Genomic DNA, 21055 nt, shown 5'->3' with positions numbered 1-21055 from the left:
GAGAGTATAAAATGAGTCGACTGTTCTATTTTGTTCAGAAAATTCTGCTTTCAACTTTATATTGGCTGCATCAAGCAACTTATCTGACTCATTTGTTGATTCAATATTTATTCCTATTTACTTTTCCAATTTTCTTCTCTAATCGGGGATAGGAAAGGGCTTTAAAAATCAAAACATTTATCCTCATTTTCCATTCTCAGAACACCTCAGAGAAAGTCTGAACAACTTTAGAAATAAGCTCAGAGAGAACAGACAGCTTTATAGAAGACTTTTTGGGTCATGGCAAGTTTTTTGACTTGAGATTTTAAGACTCACCACAAAAGTTGTGTTTCTGTTGTAATGTCATTATAGTTAGAAAAATACGTAAGTTAAATCAGGAGACAGGAGACAATACTAAACCTGTACCAAAGCTATACTTATGCATTAAGTGAAACTGAATAGCTTAATGTGAGGAGAAAAAATATAAACTCTAAACCTTTTGTAAAATAACATATGGTCCTTATTGAAAATAAATTATTCCTCCTTAAAGGAAAATTTCACTCCTAAGGAAGTACTTCACAATGCACCTCATAAATGGTTTCACTGTACACTAGACTATTAAACAAAATTAAGATGGTATTAACAAAATCCCAAAATCTATTTTTAAAAATCATTCCGAAATTCTAGTCATCTGGCACCTGGGTAAACAAGAATAATTTAATTTGGCCAAACAACTTAATATGTTTATGCTTGAAAAGAAAAATATAGGTGTTCTTTCTGATAAAGGGAGGAAGATTCACATTTTCCATGAAAGATTGAGGAAATATTAATTAAAAGCAAACTGAGTCCCACAGTACTAAACTGAGCCTAGAAGGCTCGTGTGCTCCTTCTGTATTGTTTTCCTGCTCATGATTGAGACCACAATGAACGATCACAAACATATGACTGGATAACTCACTGTCTCACATTGAGAAATGGAATCTTGGTTTCCATAAGACATGACTGGACATAAAGATAACTAGGTGGATTCTTTACGATCCATTCAAATCGGGTATTGTTAAAATACAAAAAAAATATTTATCAAGAATTTTTAAAACACTCAATTGGAGTGAACTATTACCACAATTCATTAAATCTCCCTTAATTTTTTTTCCCCTCAACTTCCCTTGTGCTAGATTAAGGTCACATGACTGGGTTATAGCCGATGGGATGAGGGCAATTTGCCAACTATAGTTGCTAATGAAAAGAAATAAGTAGAACCATAGAGAGGCAATTCTAGCCATCTGGCAACTTTGTAAACATGAATAATTTAATTCAGCCATTCAAGCTGATAACTGAATAACCGATTAAACTAACTAGAATAACACAGATAGAGCATTTTCCTTCTCTTATCATCTATCCCAGTTACTTAGGAGTTGAACTACCTTCATATGAATATATACAATGAAGGTGAGCACCAAACCTAGATACGTGGCAATATAAAAATAGAGTTCATCTCTATCTTGAGGGTCATAGAACTTTAGGTAGATGTCAGAACACAGATCGTCTTCTGTACAAAACACTTCCAAGCCCTATAAATTCAGAAAGAAAAGAATAAAATGACATTTTATTCATCTTGCAGTTACAATATATTACAGTTACAAAAGCTTTTTACTTAAACATCTATATTTTTTACTTGTAGGTCTTGTATTCATATTCTCCAGGTATAAATTTGATAAATTTCCCGAGAAGAAGACATGTATCTCTAAACTTTTAAAAATAGCTTTTTGGTGTTGAATATTTTCATTGATAGTAGATTTAGTGAACTTAGTATTTTGAAATTCAAAATTGGCTGATCCGTTTTCTTCACATATCTTCTTCAAACACAAATGTTTAGCTTTCTTTTATACGTCAACCTAACAGACTGATAATTGAATAACCCATTCAACTAATAACTTGCAGTTATTCTTGAGAAAACTATGAGATTTGTGAATGTTGCGTTGGTAAGGCTGAGGAAGGACAGGAATAGACAAAGAAATGATGAAAGCAGAGTTGTCCTTGGTTCAAATACAGGCTTTCATCATTTACCAGTTAAGGAACAGAGGAAATTAACTGTTAGAATCTCAATTTCCTTATGAAATAGGATATCATCTACCTCACAGGGATTATCATCATAAACAAAATACTGTATATAAATTGCCTGTTACACAGAAGACAATGTTAATTTCTTCCCTTTATCTGACTCTATACCCAAAGGAGGAGATTTTTAATAGTATCTGTTCCCATAATCCTCTATTAGCACTGGAAATGTAGAGTAGCCTTTTAAGTAAAACAGGCAGGAAAACAGGTGAATCTCACAAATATAAAATAAAAATGAGATGCTTAGAATTCCACAATGCTTTTTGTAATGCCAGCAGGTCAGTTATTGGTTAATCTTCAAAGGAAAACAAATGAATTTATACTGATGTCAAACTAAAACACCTTGGAATCAAACCTTATGTGGGGATTGGTTTCTAAGGTAAGCACGTAAGACGAACAAAAGTATGGACATATGCTTATTCAGGGGAATGGTGGGAAGAACTGCCTATATGATTTAATTGGTTATTTTGTTCATTTTTCTCCCTTAACAAGCCCAAAGGCTGAAATAATATGTTAACTGTGAAGACGCTCCAGTTCCACTGAAGAGTTAATTTTGTACTAGCTTCCAGATTTTACTTTAGGACCTGGCTGCTATGAATAGGAGGTGGCAAGTGGCACTGGGTTGGTTCTGCATACGTTTCCCCTGCATAAGTCCAGAAACGTGAGAACGCAGGAGTGAGAAACTCGAGGAAGCGCACTTGAGCTCTCCTGCTCTTAGAGACAAAATAGTTTTGCAACAGCCCTCTCACACAGAGAAAGGACTGATTCCTTTATGAATTTCTAGCTCATCCAAAAGAAAGAGCAGCAAGACTGAGTCCATTTGCTTACGTATGCACTTCTCAGACATGCCGACTGTTTATAAGTTACTAAGCCACTGGCTAAACTGAAAGGACAGCAATCACCCACCCAGAATGGACATTCTGCTTGAACTCACCAAAGGCATGAGGCCGTGCCTCCTTTTATAAATGCGGCGGACATCCTGGAGTGTTATCTGGACCACGGGCTTCTTTAAAAGTAAAAAGACAATCTCAAATGTCAACATTCTGACACAATTAGAAGTTGTCCTTTAGTATCAGAAAGGGGGGGGAAATGACCAAATCTTGTCTTCTCAATACATTATGAGTGAATGAACAGGTGAAAAGCGAGATCTTAGAACAAGGCATATCTGGTTTTACATTCTGGTCTGCCCTTTTTCACATGCTTTATGACCTTGGACAAGTCCCCCTACCTCCATTAGGCACCAAAAATATGGTAATGCACTCATCTATCTTTCCGATTATTGCAAGGTTGCTGAGTGATTCTGAATATTAAAGGATTGGTGTAGATAACCTCTCATGAATTCTGCTATCTTTTTATAGAGCAATGATTTGCTTAGTGCAGATTCATCTTTTTTTAGAATGTCTTTTATCTCCTTAAAAACTATAGTGTATTAAGGCTCAGAAACAACTATAGTAGAAAGCAGGGCCTCTAAAATTTTCTTTCTTTATAAGGAGGGCAATTTTCTTGCTTTTCTAGAGCCTTAAAATGCTAGCAAGAGAGAAATGAGGCTAGAAAAGGCACTGAGATTGGCTAAAAGGTGATAAGATAATCTTCCTTCTCATGAGTGGGAGGGATAAATGGATCCTGAGACTATGGCATATACTCAGATATTTTTCCAAAAGGTTTTGACCCCAAGCAAAACTAACAGTAGTGGCCGAGACAATTCATTACACCACTAGGAGAATACCCATCAGCAATGTGTACTGTGTCTACTGGAGGGCTCGGCCAGTGTGCCCTACCACCTGGTGGACAGAATTATTATAGCACCGTCTTTCATCTAGAAAGGTATTAGGTGTTTCGGTGACACAGAATGACTGACCAGCCTGGAGAACTTCCAGAATACAGCCCTCGACAGCAGAAAGCATTCGGTCTTTGCACTGCCCTGCCAAGTGGTCCAGCGGCAGTGTCAGAGTGTACTGGGATTTCTGTTCTTTTAACGAACCACTCCTAAAAGGGGCCAGATCTAGATAAAACAACAAATGTTTACGAGTTTTACTGTAGAAATCGGAGTTTCTCTTTACTTTCTAGTCTAGTAAGTCTAAAGTCATCATGAGGGAGAAGACGGCTTCCACCCTCTCAGCGGGAGCGCTGGAGCGGCCTCATTACAGCCTCCGCGTGCACCGCTGGACTGGCGCAACAGACAGCTTGGCACTGCTTCTTCAGGGACAAGTCAGATCTATTGATTTGGTTGTGATTAAGGAAAAACGAGAAATGATGACATTGGTGCATATATAAGCAGATAGACAGAAAACATCCATTTCTTCTTACTCTTCATATACATCACTAGTCTCTTCCAGAAGTGCCTCGAAGCAGAAAGGTGTATAAACTCCACTGACCCTTTACTAAAATCGGGAGGGGTAGGGTTTCTTTTCACGACACTGAGAGCAAGTAACCCCAAAATGACTGAGAAGAGAGCAGAAGAGCTCAAACTCAGATTACACAAGATTACGTAGAGAGCTTGGTAAATACACGCATGCCGGAAGGAGTACAGACGGTAATTTCGATCCTCACCAAAATGTGGGAACAGTGTAACGGTGAAGTCAAGTTCACAGGGAAGAGAACATAAGGTGAATGCTCCGGTGCTAAAGGAGCTTTCCATCTGGTCATGTGGTCTTCACTCACCGGGTACCCATTGAGAGGCTGAAAATACAGGTTGGTGTCAGTGATGCACACATGTCCGGGATTTGTCACCAGAGGTGTCACCATTTCGGCTTGGCATTCCATGTGTAGTTCTTCAGAAACACTCTGAAATCTGAGAATATAATTTTTAGCAAAAGTAAAAAAATAAAAAATCAGAAGTCGATCTACTTTCTAGGTTTAACTTTAAGAAAGCTACAATTGACTGCATAAAATTTGTCTAAAACTGATTTAATACAAGATAAATGGTAATATAAATTGGCTGCTTAAATAAAACTGACATTTTTTAAATAGTTTAAGAAAATCTCGATTTTTAAAACACAGATGAGGTTAGTATTACAGAAGGGAAGACAGACAAGTAAATGTTACTAAATTATCCTTTAGCTGAACTCTTATTCCTCCTCCTAAAATAAACTGACCTTGAAGCTATCCTTACATTAGCATAATTTTATATTTCTGTGTCATTAAGACTTACTTTTGTAGTCATAAAAACCATTTTGACATGAGTAGCGTTTACTTCACACCACACTTTATAAGGCTATGAGCACATAATTACAATTACTTAAATGTCAGTTCCAAAGTCCAGTTAGTTGGCCCTTGAAAAACATGGGTTTAAACTGTGAGGGTCCACTTATATGAGAGTTGTTTTCAATAACTACATACGGTACTGTAAGTATATTTTCCTTATGATTTTCTTAATAGCATTTTCTTTTCTCCAGCTCACTTTAGTGTAAGGATATATCACATAATATATAGAACATACAAAATATGTGTTAATTGACTTTATGATGTTGAAATGGCTTCCAGTCAATAGTAGGCTATTAATAGTTAAGTTTTGGGGGAGTCAAAAGATATACACGGATTTTTGACTGTGTGGGGGATTGGCGCCCCTAACCCCCATTGTTCAAGGATCAATTGCATATTCTTTTGTGGATTTACTGCAGTAAAATGAATCAAAGATGATTTCTCCACTACCCCCTTCTAAATTATTTAAATAGTCAAAAAAAAAAAAAAAAGCCCATTGTCTTTTTGCTCTACTAATTAAACATTTAGAAAAGAAATAAATAATCAACATTTTAAGGCAATTACTTAGATAACTGGGCTAAAAATAAATCTCCTTTATAAGTAGCAAGACAAAAGTATACAAAGGCTTACTTTTACTTCCAGTTAGGATATAAAAGAAACCTCAATTTTAACATCTTTCTCTCAGTAACTGATAGAATAAGTAACAAAAAAAATCAGTAAAGTATAGATGATCTGAACAATCTTCAACCAACTGGACCATTCATAGAACACTATATTCTATAGCTGCAGGGCACACATTCCTTTCAAGGACATAAGAAACATTCACCAAGACAGACCAGGTGCTAAGCCATAAAACAAATCTCAACATATATCTAAAGATTGAAATCATGTAGAATATATTCTTTGAACCAAGATAGTATCAAATTAGAAATCAATAACAATAAAATAATTATAAATTCCCCAAATTTGTGGAAGTTAAACAACATATTTCTAAATAACCAAAAGAAGAAATGAAAAAGGAAATCGTGAAATAGTTTTACATGAATGATAATGAAAATATAACATCAAAATTTGTGGGATGCAGCTGAAGCAGTGCTTATAGGTAAGTTTACTACTTATACTACAAAACAAGGTCTAAAATCGGTGATCTAAACTGCAGGAAGCTAGAAAAAGAACAAGTTAAACCCAAAGTAAGTCGAAGGAAGGCAAACGTAACAGTGGAAATCGATTTTATATAAAATGGAAAAATAGTCAAAAGTTGGTATCTTTGAAAAGATTAATAAAATTGGCAAACCTCTGGCAAAAGCAAAACCGGACAAATAAATAAAGATTTACAGAGAAATATTTCTCATGAACATAGATATAAAAATCCTTTACAAAATATCAGCAAAGCAAATCCAGTAATACATAAAAAGGATAATATATCATGATAAAGTTGGATTTATCTCGTGAATACGTGGTTGGTTCAACATTGAAAAAAATCAATGTAATTCACAATATTAACAGAATAAAAAAATATGATCATCTTAATAAGTACAGAAGTATTTAACAAAATTTGAAGTGTATTTTTGAAAGAACTCTTAGCAAACCAGGAATAAAAAGGACCTTCTTCATTCTGATAAAGGGCATCTCTGAAAAAGCTATAGCTAGCATCACTCTTTAATGATGAAACATTAAATACTTTTCCTATAAGTTTAAGAACAAGGCAAGGATGTCTGCTCCAACAAATCTATTAATTAAACAGTGCAATGTGGCAAGAAGTAGAAATAAAAGCCATAAGGATTTCTGTGAAACTGTCCTGCACAGATTAAATAATTCTATATACAGAAAACTCTATGGAATCTAAAAAAAACAAACAAACAAACAAACAAAAACCCAAACAAACCCATTGGGACTAATAAGTAAATCTGGAAAAGTCATAGGATACAAAGTGTTAAAAAAACAAACAAACTGTATTTCTGTATACCGGCAACAAATAATTGGAAAATAAAAATTCAATAGCACCAAAAAAATCACAAATCTAAGAATACATCCAACAAAAGATGGCAGCATCGTCCTACTAAACATATAACAATGGAGGAAATTGGGTGAGGGGTAAAAGAACTCTGTCCTAGTTTTACATCTTTTCTTTAAATCGAAAATTAGTCCAAAATAAACTATTTTAAAGAGAGTACATTTTGGGGTACGAATGGGGAAACTTGTATATGACATTATAGAATCATTGCTACTTGAGTATTCTAATAGTACGGAGGAACGTCAGAGAATATCCTTTTAATAGACACCCATTGAAGTAGTTATGGGTGAAGGGTCATGATGTCTTGCAATGTAATTTCAAATGGTTCAGAAAAAAGTTATATTCATATATTTTATATATATATATAAATAATACAAACATATATACATATATCTATACACATATACATATACAACATATACATATATATAGACACGTGTGTGTGTGTGTGTGTATTATTTATACATGTATATATACACACGGAGCAAGCCAGTAAGAGCACCAGCATGCAAGGACTAAGGCAAATTTGGTAAAATGTTAACAAATTAGCACCTGGTGACTCAGAGTATCTGTGTTCTCTACATTATTCTTTCAACTTGTAAGGATTTGAAAAATTTCAGAATAAGGAGTAGTAGGGAAAAATAAATATAGTGTCTTTTATTCAATAAAAACGTATTTCTTCAGGAATATGATGAAAGCTTATTTTAGGAAAAGTTTACCTTCTTTCTTCAGGAAGTATACAATACTGGGACCTCATTTTATACTTTAAAAATTTCTTCCTCCATTTCTAACATTTTGAAGACTAGATAAATTAAAACTTTCATACTGAAAACATGTTTTAAATAATGTCATGCTAAAGCCCAGGACTGAAGTGTAAATTACTACTCAGAAAAACTATATATTCTAAGTAGGTCAAAAAAAGCTAATTTTTCATATTATTCCTTTTCCTTCCTAAAATGGAATCTACTTTCCCCCGGCAATCTATTTACATAATACATCCTATAAGTATAAAAATGGAAAGAAAATTAATGCTATATAGGTGAAACAGAAAAAGAAGCAAACATAAACAGAAAACACATTACTGGCCAGATGGCTTTACTGGCAAGTTCTGTAGTGTAAGGGTCCCAAATCTCACAAAGATAGCCATAAAACAGAATATTACAAAATAATCTTATTTACAAACATAAGCTTCTAGCAAAAGCCTAGCACATAACAATCTATAAACATATCTATTACCAATACTTTCTACTTTCTCCTAATTCAGAATGATTATAAATACAAAAACCTAAAATAAAAATATCTAGTGAATAGAGACTGTAATAAATTATACATAGAATTTTATACATATTAAAGAATCTACATATAAAGTTAATGGAATCGATCACAAAGTTTAGCAGGGTTCTGGAAAACAAAATGAACACACAAAATCTATTGCATTCTATATATCAACAATAAACAGAAAATGAAATTTTTTAAGATAGCATTTACAATGCCATCAAAAATATGAAGTACTTGGAATAAATTTAGCACAAGAGAAGAAAGATGTTTATGAAGAAAATCATAAGGAAGACATTACGAGAAGGCATAAATAAACAGAGATTCACTACAATCAAAATTCCAGCAGGTTTTCTTTTATGGAACTTAACAAGCTGACTCTAAATTTATATTGAGGTCCATAAGGCCAAGAGTAGTGAAGACATAAGTGAAAATGGAAAATAAGGTGTGGGGCCCTGCACTACCAGATATCAGTAGAGATTATAAAGCCATAGTTATTAATATAGTGGTACTGCAGATGGAGGTATAGATGAATAGCCCAACTGTTCTTAATATGAGGAATTCTACTTAATATAAGCAAGAAACATAGAAGAGAACAGGGTAACATTAATGTACAATTATTTGCAGAAAATACACTGCATACTTAGAAAAGCCAAAAAATCAATTAAAAACAACAACAAAAACAACATTAGACCAGTAAGAATGTGGCCTCTTGGTCTCTATTAGAAACCTCAGAAAAGTACCTATTACAGCTTGAAGGGTAAGGAAAGACTTTCCAGAACAACTGACAGCTAGGCTAAAATCAGAATAATAAGGAAGTTAGCCAGGTGTAAAAGAAGCAGGTTGAGTATTCTCAGCGGAGGGGACATGTGTAAAGGCTCAGAGGGGAGAGACCACACAGCACACTCAGGAACTGCATGTAATGCACAGAGCTGGAGCACAGAATTCAAGAGCAATCGGCCACTAGAAATAATGAGTAGGAGCTAGAACATAAGTGATCTGTGTGCCACCTGAGTTAAGATTTTACCCTGAAGGTGATGGGAAATCTTGAAGAATTTAAATAGACAAGTGAGATAATTAAATAAGTTTTTTGGAAAGAACATATTTGAACAGTACAGTAGGAACGGGGGGAAAAGAGGATTGAAGAGGGAAGTCTGGCATCAGGCAGACAGGCGAAAATCGGTCATACTGTTCTGAACAGGTGGTGACGGGGGCCTGAACTGAGACAATAACAGTTTGAAAAGACAGAGGCTGACGGATCTCAAAAATTTTAGGGAGCATCAGTCAACAGACCTTTCTGACAGACGTCAGGATGGAGAAGAGCTGAGGAAGCCCTGACCTTGCTCCTGAACTGAGGTGGGGCCATTCTCTAAGATGAGCAGGTTCGAGGTGAGGCAGATGACGACATCAGTTTTAGACATGCTGAAAAGGCAAAGAGATGATGTCCACTGCTTTTATACTCAGGAAACAAAATAACAAACACTGAAAACTTACCTGTTTTTGTCAAATGATGTTCTAGCCAAACGTGACTGCAAAATGGCTGTAATCTATTAAAACAGAACCATTTAAAAGGTATGAATATAAGTATTAATGAGTAAAATATCAATATAAGTTAATTCATAAATAAAGACAAAAATCTTTAGAAACTCTTACCATGGCAGTTTGGTCCCCTAGTTTGTCAAGGCAGGATGCTCTGTGAAGCTACAATGTTATAAATATACATGAATTTATTTTTTCTCTCAGATGATATGAAGATATTTCTTTAGAAGCAATGAAAAACAGCAATCATTCTGTTAAGTTAAGATCGTTTCTGATGTATCTATGGCTTCTTCCTAATAAACAGTTTTCAAATACAACATAATCAAGTAAATCTGCTTCATATTTACAAAGGAGATTATGGTTTCAGTAAGATGTAGAAATATGAAAATTAAAAGAAAGAAAAGCTTCTGCCTATGTTTGCCTCAAATCCTCTGCCCACTAAGTGTCTGAGTAGGCACTGGCTTACCTGAAGCAGCGTCTCCACAACATCTTCCACTTTCCCTGAAACGTCCAATTCAAAGACGTATTCCATTTTTCCCTAACAAAAAAAAGAAACCACCACCACCACCAAAAAAAAAAAAAAGAAAGAAAAAGAAAAAAGAGAGATAAGAAGCATGTCACAGCATATTACTTGAAGAGCATTTGCAAATCCCCACTGAATTCCACGTGCATCTGCCAGGTGTGTGCCCTCACCCCGCCCTGAATGAGAGCTCCAGGGTAGCAGAGTCCATGGGAGATAAACTATTGTGCCCCTCCTCCTGCTAACTTTGGGTATAGCACACTGTTCTTTTTCTGGTTCCCCTAGGTATAACAGTCAGGTTTTAAAATTTGAGATCTTTCTTCTTTTTTTAACATAGGCATTTACCACTATAAACTTCTCTCTTAATACTGCTTTTGCTGCATCTTGTAAGTTTTGGTATGCTGTGTTTTTGTTTGTCTTGAGATATTTTTTAATTTCCCTTTAGATTTCTTCTTTGACCCATTGGTTGTTCAAGAGTATTGTTTAATTTCCACATACTTGTGAATTTGCCTTCTCATATTTATTAAGCCTCGTTTTGGTACCTAACGTGTGTTCTATCCTGGAGAATGTTCCATGTGTACTAAAGAAGAATGTGCATTCTGTTGCTGCTGAGTTGAATGTTTTCCACGTGTCTGTTAGGTTCATCTGGTCTAAAGCAGCGGTCTCCAACCGTCGTGGCACCAGGCACTAGTGCTCCTATGAGAATCTAATGCCTGATGATCTGAGGTGGAGCTGAGGCGGTGATGCTGGCACTGGGGACTGGCTGCAAATACAGATGAAACTTCTCTGGCTCACCCACTGCTCACCTCCTGCTGTGCAGCCAAGTTCCTAAGAGGCCACAGACCAGTAGTGATCTGCGACCTGGGGCTTGGGGACCCCTGGTCTATAGTATTAAGTCCTTTTTATTAATTAATCTTCTGTCTGGATGTTCTATCCATTCTTGAAAATGGGGCATGAAGTCTCCTACTATTATTGTTGCTGTCAATTTCTCCCAACAATTCTGTCAATGTTTGCTTCGTATAGTTAGGTGCAGTGAGGTTGGGTGCACATACATTGTGATGGTTAATTTTACGTGTCACGTGCTCCACTCTTCTCTTTGCCCTGGGGGAGAGTCTGCTGAGCTGTACTGGGTTCTGTCTGCCGTACCTCAGGTCCTCTGGAGCAGCTGCACAATGCCCAGCTCTTTATCGTTTTCAGCAGTCCCCAGGCGTCTGCACTATGCTGGGTCCTGTCAGTGCTCCAAGACAAGCAAACTAGAAGCCAGTCCCTCAGGCAGCTGCTGCAAAACGCTGGAATGCTGGACATATGGTCTTCCCCTCCCCAGGGAGAACTTGCGACCTGGGAGTTTCCCCCCAACCAACCACGTGGCACTGTGCTGAGGAAGGGACTATGGTAAAAGGATGCTACAAATTTTTCTACTACCTTCGATGAGGTAGATTTAATGGTAACCCGGAGTGCATGGGACCTTAATCAGCTTCCGAATTTCTCACAAAAGGAATCGGTCTGTGTATTGTTGAATCGGTGTCTTTGTGGGAGGAACAAGGGTCTGGGGTTTCCTAATCTGCCAACTCTTGTCATCGCTGATGTCACTATCCCTCACTTTTTTAAAATCTGAGAGTCCTTTGGTTTTCGGTTCCTTTTACATAATTTTTCAAGTTGCACTTCAGGTGGCTGTCAGGGGAGCCTTTAGAGGGAGAGCACCCACGACGGTGGTCTTCCACTTGGTGGAGGAAGAGGTGTCCCACCAAGCCCATGGGCTTGTCAATGTGTGGAGGTGCTACACAACAACAGGGGTACAGTGTAGCAGGGGCGCTGAGTGGGTGGGAACAGGCTGTAATATAAGAGACAGCTGCACACAATGAAGAACTATACTTCTCCAAGTGCCAACAGCACCATTTGAGACTAATTAAGTCTCAAGTATTTACGGTTTCTGACTAACTAGCATATGCAAGTGTTTCTTGTACATAAACCTCAAGGCCGTGGAAGTTATTCTGTGTGTTCCACAAGTTGTGGCTGAGAAACTGCAGGCTGGCCTGTGACTGGTACTGAGAGTCAGCCTGTGGGACTGTGTTTGCCCAGAGGGGTTGACTTTTCCTAATTCACAGTGGTGTCATCATAAGGAGCACTAGTCCTGTCTCTAGATACTGTTAAAACTCTCTTTTGGTACGAGTTATCCCTTTGCTAGACATTAAGCTGAAGCATAAAGAACTAAATAAAACACAGAATGGTTTAATGTCATGTCTATGCTTATCTGACAAATCCTGGAAAACCTGGAAAACACTGTAAACTCTGGAGAACAAGTCAACCTATGTCTCCTGCCCAATTAAGAGAATTCATAAATTTGTATTGAGCTCTCAAATACGGGTATTTTATAGTTGATAAGTATTTCTCAAACGTTAAAAAATATCCTCAATAATATCCAGTAAATAATCATAAATGATGCATATTATGATTTCAATTTTTAATCTAATAATTTAAGCCTTTTTTCCCAATTAGAGACTTTTTTTCTTTTTTTTTTTTTAACTCAAAAAGTTAACTGAAATCTTTTGGACTTCCATGGGCACTTCTGTTATAACTGCTAGGTAACAAGTGTTTAAATACCCGTTGTTATAATTTGATTAAAGATGTTAATAGAGTCACAAAATCTTATTGCTCAAAATCACTATATTAATTGCTGGGAATAAATGAAAACCTTTACTTACTCTTTCTATTTTATATGGCGCAACAATGTTGTGTTCCTTAATAAAATATACCTGAGAAAGACAAATCAATACTTGTAAAATAATCAAAATTTTTCATTTCACTTCTTAATGAGTTATTATATATTAGAAAATTATGAACTGAATTTAAAACATTGTTACATAATCTTTATTTCCAAAAGCACTTGCATTGCATTAATATTAGTATGGATTTAAGGTTCTGATGTTAAAATATTAAATTAAAAAGGGATTCATCAAGGCAACAAGGTAGCAACCATTACTAGATAAATAAAGTATCTAAGATGTTTTATGTCATCATTTGTACCACGTAACCAAGTAGACAGATGAAGGAAGCTAATCTAAGGGCCGGATTTTTAAGGTACGGGAGAAACAAATCACTGTGGCAAGAAATACAGTCAATAACAAAGAAATTTCTCTTCCCTAGAGGTGATCTGGGCACTCGGCATTTTCACGTGCACGTGGTTACCTGTCCTTACATTGTGTATTAGTAACTACGTCAAACAAGCAACACCATCTGCCAGAGCCAACAAGCTCCCCACACCTGTACCTTTATTCCTGCCTTCTCCCCTGATTTGATGGAGGGTCTGCCTGGGCTGTCGAAGACCAGTCACCCTACTAGGGCACAGAGTGTGAACCCACCCTTTACCCATCAGCTATTCAAAAACTCTGCTCCTACGATTATACACTGCACTTTCTCCCATTTGAAACAAACCATAAACAAAAACTCTCCAAAGTCTCACATCCTCCTTTGCCATTTCTCTGTTCTTCTTTGTGGCAAAGCTTTTGCAAGAGCTGATTTTACTTTCTCTTGGGCCCCGGACAGGTTTTCATCGGCACCACGTTACTGAAACCACTCCTGAGAAGGCCATAAAAGATGCACGAGATCTCCATGCCACTAAATCCAGAAGTCCATTCTGAGGGCCTCCTTGACTGTTTCTTGGAACACGTGACAGAGCCGATGGCTCTTTCTAAAGCAGTTTCACGCTCGGCTCCCTGGCCGTCTGCTCCTGGTTCTCCCCAATCTCACCAGCTAAACCTTCTGTCTTCCTTTGGACCTGCTCTCTTCGCAACCTCTAATGTCCCAGAGAGCTGCAGCACCTTAGTCCTCATACCTCTGTCCACATTCCATCTCTGGGAAAACCCTCCAGCCCTCGGCTTAAAAAGTACCTGGGAACTGCCAACTCCCACTTTATCTTTCTAGCTTCAGCTTCTGTAAAGCCCAGACGAATGCTTCTCCATGCCTGCCTGACTTATCCTCTTGGAGATCACAGTTATCGCTTCTTTATCGCAATAAAGGGCACTATTACCCACCTAGCTGGAGTCATTCCTGACGGTTTTCCTTCTTGCATCTTTCAGGTTTTTTTTCAGAATATATAGACACCAACCACCTCTCACCTTTCGTTGCTATTATCCTGGATTCTGAACATCCCCGAAAGGTCTCCTTGTTCCGCTCTTGCCCCCTTACAGCGTACTCTCTGCCAGACTCCAAAGAGGTTTACAGATACATACAGATCAGACTGGGGTCCCCTCTCCTTCAGCTCTCCAGTGGTTTTCCTCTTTTGCGTTTTACTCTAGCTCCGTGCCCCCCAAGACTCGGTCTCTGCTAGCTCTCCCTACCCAGCTCTCATCCTTTACTCTCCAGCCCCAGGCACACTCGCCCTCACTGTGCCTTTCACCTGCCAGGGATACGCACACCTCAGGGCCTCTGCCCAGCCCCTCTCCGCACCTACGGGCACTGCTGCTCATGATAATCACAGCTGCTCCCTCACGCCTTCAAGTAGCACCTTCTCAGACCTTTCTATCTAAAGCAGCACAGGTATTCCTTATTTTTCTATCCTTTTGTCCTGTTTTCATTTTCTTCATGATATTTATCACTACCTGACATTATAGAAGATATTTGTTTATTAGCCGTTGCCCCCACTGAAAAGTAAAGTCCACGGGGAGGGGGGCTTCAGATATTTTGTTCTTCCCTATATCTCTCAAACCTTGAATATAATACTCATTAAATGTATGAATTAAAACTAGTATTATTTAAACACACACAAACACACACCCTCTTTATTCTATCAGCAAAAGAAAGTTTGGAAGCAAAACTCTCTGAAGCCTAAAGAACCATAATGTACAGGAGTCCATTCTTATCCACGGTTTCTCTTTCTGTGGTTTCAGTTACCTACAGTCAATTTTGGTCCAAAAATATTAAATGGAAAATTCCAGAAATAAACAATTCATAGGTTTTAAATTGCACACTATTCTGAGTACTGTGATGAAATCTTATGCCCTCCTGCTCCAAACCACGCAGACACAAATCATCCCATCATCCAGCGTCTCCATGCTGTGTACGCTGCTTGTCCATTAGTCACTTAGTAGCCACCTCCGTTATCAGACCAACTGTCTCGGTATCGTGCATTTGTCTTCAAGTCATCTTTATTTTACTGACTAATGGCCCAAAAGTACAAGAGTAGTGATGCTGGCAATTTAAGTATGCCAAAGAAAAGCTGTAAGGTGCTTCCTGTAAGTGAAAAGGTCTGTAAATATAGGAAAATACAGTATACACAGGATTTGATACAATCCACGGGGGCCTTTGAACATATCCCCCATGAATGAGGCGGGGGCTACTGCATTTCTGAAACACTGTGACATAGTAAGTAATCAAAAAACATAAAAGTTACATTTTATGGTTGTGCACTTAACCCAGGAAGCTTATAATAATACTTGAAAGAGTAGCTTGTGTCTAGTCACTCCTTGGTGTTAAGTTGATTTTGAGTGTTTGACACAAGATCTCTTCTACAAACTATTTTACAAATAGGTGGAGGGACTTGGGGGCTTTATTTCTAAGCCCAAAATTATTAAAATTTTACTGAAATATATATTTTTTACAATGAAAATCATACTTCCAACCAAAAAGGTACCTATTTCTTTAAAGATACAGGCTTTCTAGAGTAAATCCATGATGCACATGATACTATAGAAATGATGAAAGCACAGGTGCAGACCGAATTGTTAATAACAGTGTCCCCTCTCCAAAATAATAGATGGCAATAACCATTTCATATATGCCAATCAAAACAATACAAAGTCAAAGATAGCCTGTCAAATGTTTTCTTCCTTGAAGTTAATAGAATCAAGGAAGACAGATCTAGAAAATCACCTGATCTAATATCTCCCAGCTCTCATAAAATAATTTCCAATTTGCATTAAAAAGTGTTCCACGAATGAAAGGGTTCAGTGATCCAGACGCTATTGGGAGCACTCTCTGCTTCTAATCATTCATCTCCTTGAGACTCTCAATGCACTTTTGTATGTTAAGGCTTTGAGTCAAGCCCTCAAGTAAAGAAATCCATGTATCTTTGTTTCCCACAGCTTTTCCTTCATTTAGTTGTTAACAACGACTTTCCCCTGAACACTTCAAGGAACTAGGGCTCTAGCTGACAGCTGAGGCAACACTGATCTCCTCTAACCCTTTCATTTTAAAGATGAGGAAGGTGAGTGGTAGATGATCTCCACTCCTTTATTATATTTCAAAAATCTACAGAAGAATTAAGAATATGACAGGAGAAAAAGCATGTTTTAATTTACCTCTGTATTATCAGTATTTAAGCACAGTGTTGGGTGCATAAATGTACTGAATAAATCTAGAGTGAATAAAAGGTCATGACCCCAAGCATCAGAATTATACAAGACCACACATCCCGAGTTGTTGCCTCGGTTGTCATCACGAGTCAACCTGAGATCCATTTAAGTGGCGTGCTGCTGGCTTCCCACCTTCTCAATGACTGGGAGGCTACAAGGGGGAACTGCGGCCCTTTTATCTCAACCCTCAAATCTTGCCAGGATTCCTGAGGATGAAACCGCAAGCCTGCAGTATCACACCCTTAACAAACACCAAGGATCTCATTAGGGATCCTATCTTTCAAAAAAGGTATTTCTCAATGATTAAATTTTAAAAGCAGTTAAACATCTATTCCAACAGTCTTCTTTTGAGATTTCTACAAATACTTTAATCATGCTGAACACACACACACACACACACACACACACACACCCCCTCCTCAGCTTAGGAAAAAATATTTACTACCTGCTTCTTACCTGACTAAAACTGAGTGAAATCTCCCCAGATTTCGCCCTAAAATGCAGATAAAAGTCATTAAATACATATAATTTTTTGGTAGAAGTAAAATTAAACAGTTAGTGACAATGACATACTTTGCAAAGTGTCTACTGGCTCCATTTTCTCCATGTTTTCCTATTTTTATACAATCTCTCAAAGGAATCTGGATAAAATTGAGAGAGAAATATCATCAAAATAAGCAAAAGGAAAATATACACAAGAAGTAGGAATGTCTATTTTTAAAATGAATTTACCTTAATAATGGGCTGGGAAATTGCATCTGGTTCAAAAATAACTGATTTTGAACATATTTTTAAGGAGCCTCTAATTTTCCTAGGAATCAAAATACAAAGGATTATTATTAATAAACATAACAAAAGTCATAAAGAATCATAATACATTTTAACTAGAAAGTAGAAGACTAAAGCATCAACTAATAAAAGACCAACAATGGAATTAAAGAGTATGAAAGGTTGAAAAATACAGCAAAATTATTTTCCTCTTCTCCTAGAGGTTAACAAATTCTGCACATATAGTAATATGGTTTCATTTGTTGAGCGCTGTCCTATACATTTTATTTGTATTACTTCATCTGGTATTCACAACTACTCTGAAAGGAAAAACTGATTCTTAAGAAACGCTTATTCCATCTAGCCTGTCTCCAGTAAATCCTCTGACTTTTAATTTCCTATATGTGAAAGAACTGTTCAGAAGGCAATACTAAATATCTAAAACTGACTATGTAAGGGATTTTTGTCTTATTTATAGTAATGGAAAAATAACAGAGTTTGAATTTAGTACATAAAATGCTTTTAACAGTGATTCTGGGGTAAGCGGAAATTCAGGAAAAAATATTAATTTTGTTCCATAATAAAAACTAATTTTAAAGACTACTTATTGAAATGTTAGATTCACGGTTTTTAATTTCACTTCTTAGATTTATATCTAATCTCTATACGTTTAAACAATCTACTGGTTGAAAACTTACAGTATCTCAAAAAAATAATCAGAGTGAGAAATAGTCTTACAGTCTGAGAACCCCCCACTCTTCTTCCCGTCAGAACCAGAGTAACCTTGCTGCTCCTCTGTGGATGGAAAGTATTTACTTTAGCTTTCTACCTTCAGCGCTCAATATACATGCATTGAATAGATGAGAAGGCTCATCACGCTGAAGGTCATGATTCAGTTTGCAATTCTTCCTCAAGGACTTGTTGATGTTATGTCATTTTTTTTTTCAATGCTGTTAACTGCATTTACTTTGCTAATACCCAGAATTTCCTAATAATAACTTAAGAAACGTACCATTGTAGAAATTTCTAAGCATATACAAATAGAAAACTGCCAAGAACCATACACCTAGCTTCTGCAATTGTTAACGTGGTCATTCTTGTTTTGTGTATAACCTCCCTCCAGAATCCTGCTGGATCACTGAGAAAATTCTAGACATTGTATACTTCATCCATAAAAACTTTAGTATGAATCTCTAAAGATAGATTCATTTTATAAATGACCTATCATTATCACACCTAAACAATTAATAATTCTTTAATGTCATCAAGTATACAGTGTTCAATTTCTTTCTGTTCCATCAATGTGTTTTTACAGTTGGTTTGTTCAAACCAAAACCCAAAGTTCATATTACATTTAGTTGCTACCTCTATTAGATATCTCAATCTAAAACAATTTTCATTTTCCTACATAGTAAGTTTTGCTGAATGCGCCTCAGTGGTTTTCCTCTATCCCATTTCCTTTAAATAATTAAAAGACTTGGCCAGATTCTGCCTTGATTTTCTGATAAGAATGTTTCAGAGACATGTACTTCCTTCATATTAAGAGGTTCTAGTGATGTCAATATTGATACATCCATTATAAAATTTCTCAGCAGCTTTTCACCTGCTCGTTTTAGCAGCCATTGAAGAGTCTGTCTACATCAGATATTGGCAAACATTTTCTATGAAGAGCAGATAGTAAATATTTCAACTTTGCAAGCTAGACGGTCTCTGTCACAACTATTCAACTCTGCTTTTGTAATTCTGCTGCTATAGCAGGAAAGGAAGGAACCACACACAATACATAACCAAATGCACGTGGCTGTGTCCCAATAAAACTTTACTTATAAAACAAGTGTCAGGTCAAATTTGACCCCAGGGCTGTAGTTTGTATCTACAAATGGGTCCATTATTCATTAGAGATTGAAATTTGTATTATTTATTCTGTGTTTGTTGTCAAGAATTCATCAATAAAGAACAATTTTACTTATCTATGATGTGGTTACCCTGAAGTATAATTTGTATAAGGCAGGCAGGAAAATTGCTTGATTCTTTACCTCTATTTATCAAGTTTCAGAAAAATGAGTTGGTCTCTTAGTATACTTCAAAGGTAGCTGCCATTTTTGTAATTACAAATTCAGAGATTTTAACAATTCTGATACATTTAAAACCAAGGCAGTCATTCTTTTTTGATGCTCAATTTGTCCCATTTTTTGGCCAACTCCTAACGCTGGCCCTTGTGTCTTTTTGATTCAATTTATAGTAGTTTTTGATACTTTCCTTACTTGTCAGTATGACAGTATATTCCAGGCTTATACTGCACCTTCCTTGCCCCAGACAGACTCAGCCACTTCTCCAAGGAGCCCTCGCTCCTTTTAGTGTGAAGTGGTATTCAGAGACCATAACCTCCAAGCTCATTGCTACAGAGTTGTTTCTAGGCCTTTTCAGAGGGTACAGCTAGAAAACACTCCCTTTTAAAAGAAAAGTATATGACTCCATATAGCATTTCCAATTCAAATGTAAGATTACAAGGCTTTTACCTAACTCATTTTATATTAGCTTTGTATCTCTTTCATAGTGAAAATCTTCGTCTTAGCATTAACATATTATTCATTTGCTTTATTTTACTATATAAAAACTATATAAATCTAAGTGCACGTGTACATAAAACAGTTTAAAGGTAAAAATATCAAAATTATTAACAATATTTCTACTAAAATAGTTTATAACTTTTTTGCAATTCATTTTCATCTTAGGATATATTTCACCAGAGACAACAAACAGTCAAATTACTATGTTGTGAAGTTGATTAAAATATTTCTTCTCTGTGGTTAATCCTTCAACTTTGTATACAGTTAAGTTCATTTGTTTCATTTTCTTTTTTTTTAGTATTATTTCTTGAAAATTAATTATATATTAAAATATATAAAAAATATTTCTATGGTTCCAAAACCAAAGTTATAAAATAAAGTATATTCGGAGAAGTCTCGTCATCTCTATATCATCCCCCTGATCCCTCCCTCTTCCGTGTAGAGAACCATTTCCATTAGCTTTTAGTTTAAGCTTTTTAAAATATATAATTAACAAATTTTTTAATTTTTAAAAATATAACCAAAAAATTACTCTGCTTTTTCTTATAAAAAAAGATAGCATATAATACATAGTATTTTGCACTTAATATACACTAAAGATCACTCCACAGAAATATATAGAACTTCCTCATTCCTTTGTTACAGCTGCATAGCACTCCATTATGTGAACATTCCACGGTTTATTCAATTAGTTCCCTCTTGGACTGTTTCCAGTATTTTG

General features: G+C 36.4%; 1 protein-coding gene across 2 annotated transcripts in view; it reads right to left on the bottom strand.

The window, feature by feature from the left end:
* Positions 1–21055, bottom strand: part of NSMAF (neutral sphingomyelinase activation associated factor) — a 55205-nt gene that overhangs the window by 18381 nt on the left and 15769 nt on the right. Inside the window, exons 3-12 of one of the 2 annotated variants that reach the window (XM_039868881.1) lie at positions 17729–17807; positions 17570–17637; positions 17453–17489; positions 13349–13399; positions 10593–10664; positions 10241–10288; positions 10082–10134; positions 4759–4888; positions 3032–3103; positions 1442–1550 (exon numbers count right to left, since the gene is read on the bottom strand). In XM_039868881.1, the coding sequence (XP_039724815.1) occupies positions 1442–1550; positions 3032–3103; positions 4759–4888; positions 10082–10134; positions 10241–10288; positions 10593–10664; positions 13349–13399; positions 17453–17489; positions 17570–17637; positions 17729–17807 (719 nt within the window). The remainder of the gene's footprint in view (positions 1–1441; positions 1551–3031; positions 3104–4758; positions 4889–10081; positions 10135–10240; positions 10289–10592; positions 10665–13348; positions 13400–17452; positions 17490–17569; positions 17638–17728; positions 17808–21055) is intronic. The other variant, XM_039868882.1, reaches the window with a different exon arrangement.

The sequence above is a fragment of the Pteropus medius genome, unplaced genomic scaffold (assembly GCF_902729225.1).
Source record: "Pteropus medius unplaced genomic scaffold, Ma_sr-lr_union100, whole genome shotgun sequence".
Classification (NCBI taxonomy): domain Eukaryota; kingdom Metazoa; phylum Chordata; class Mammalia; order Chiroptera; family Pteropodidae; genus Pteropus; species Pteropus medius.
This window is presented reverse-complemented; position numbering and strand designations above follow the sequence as displayed.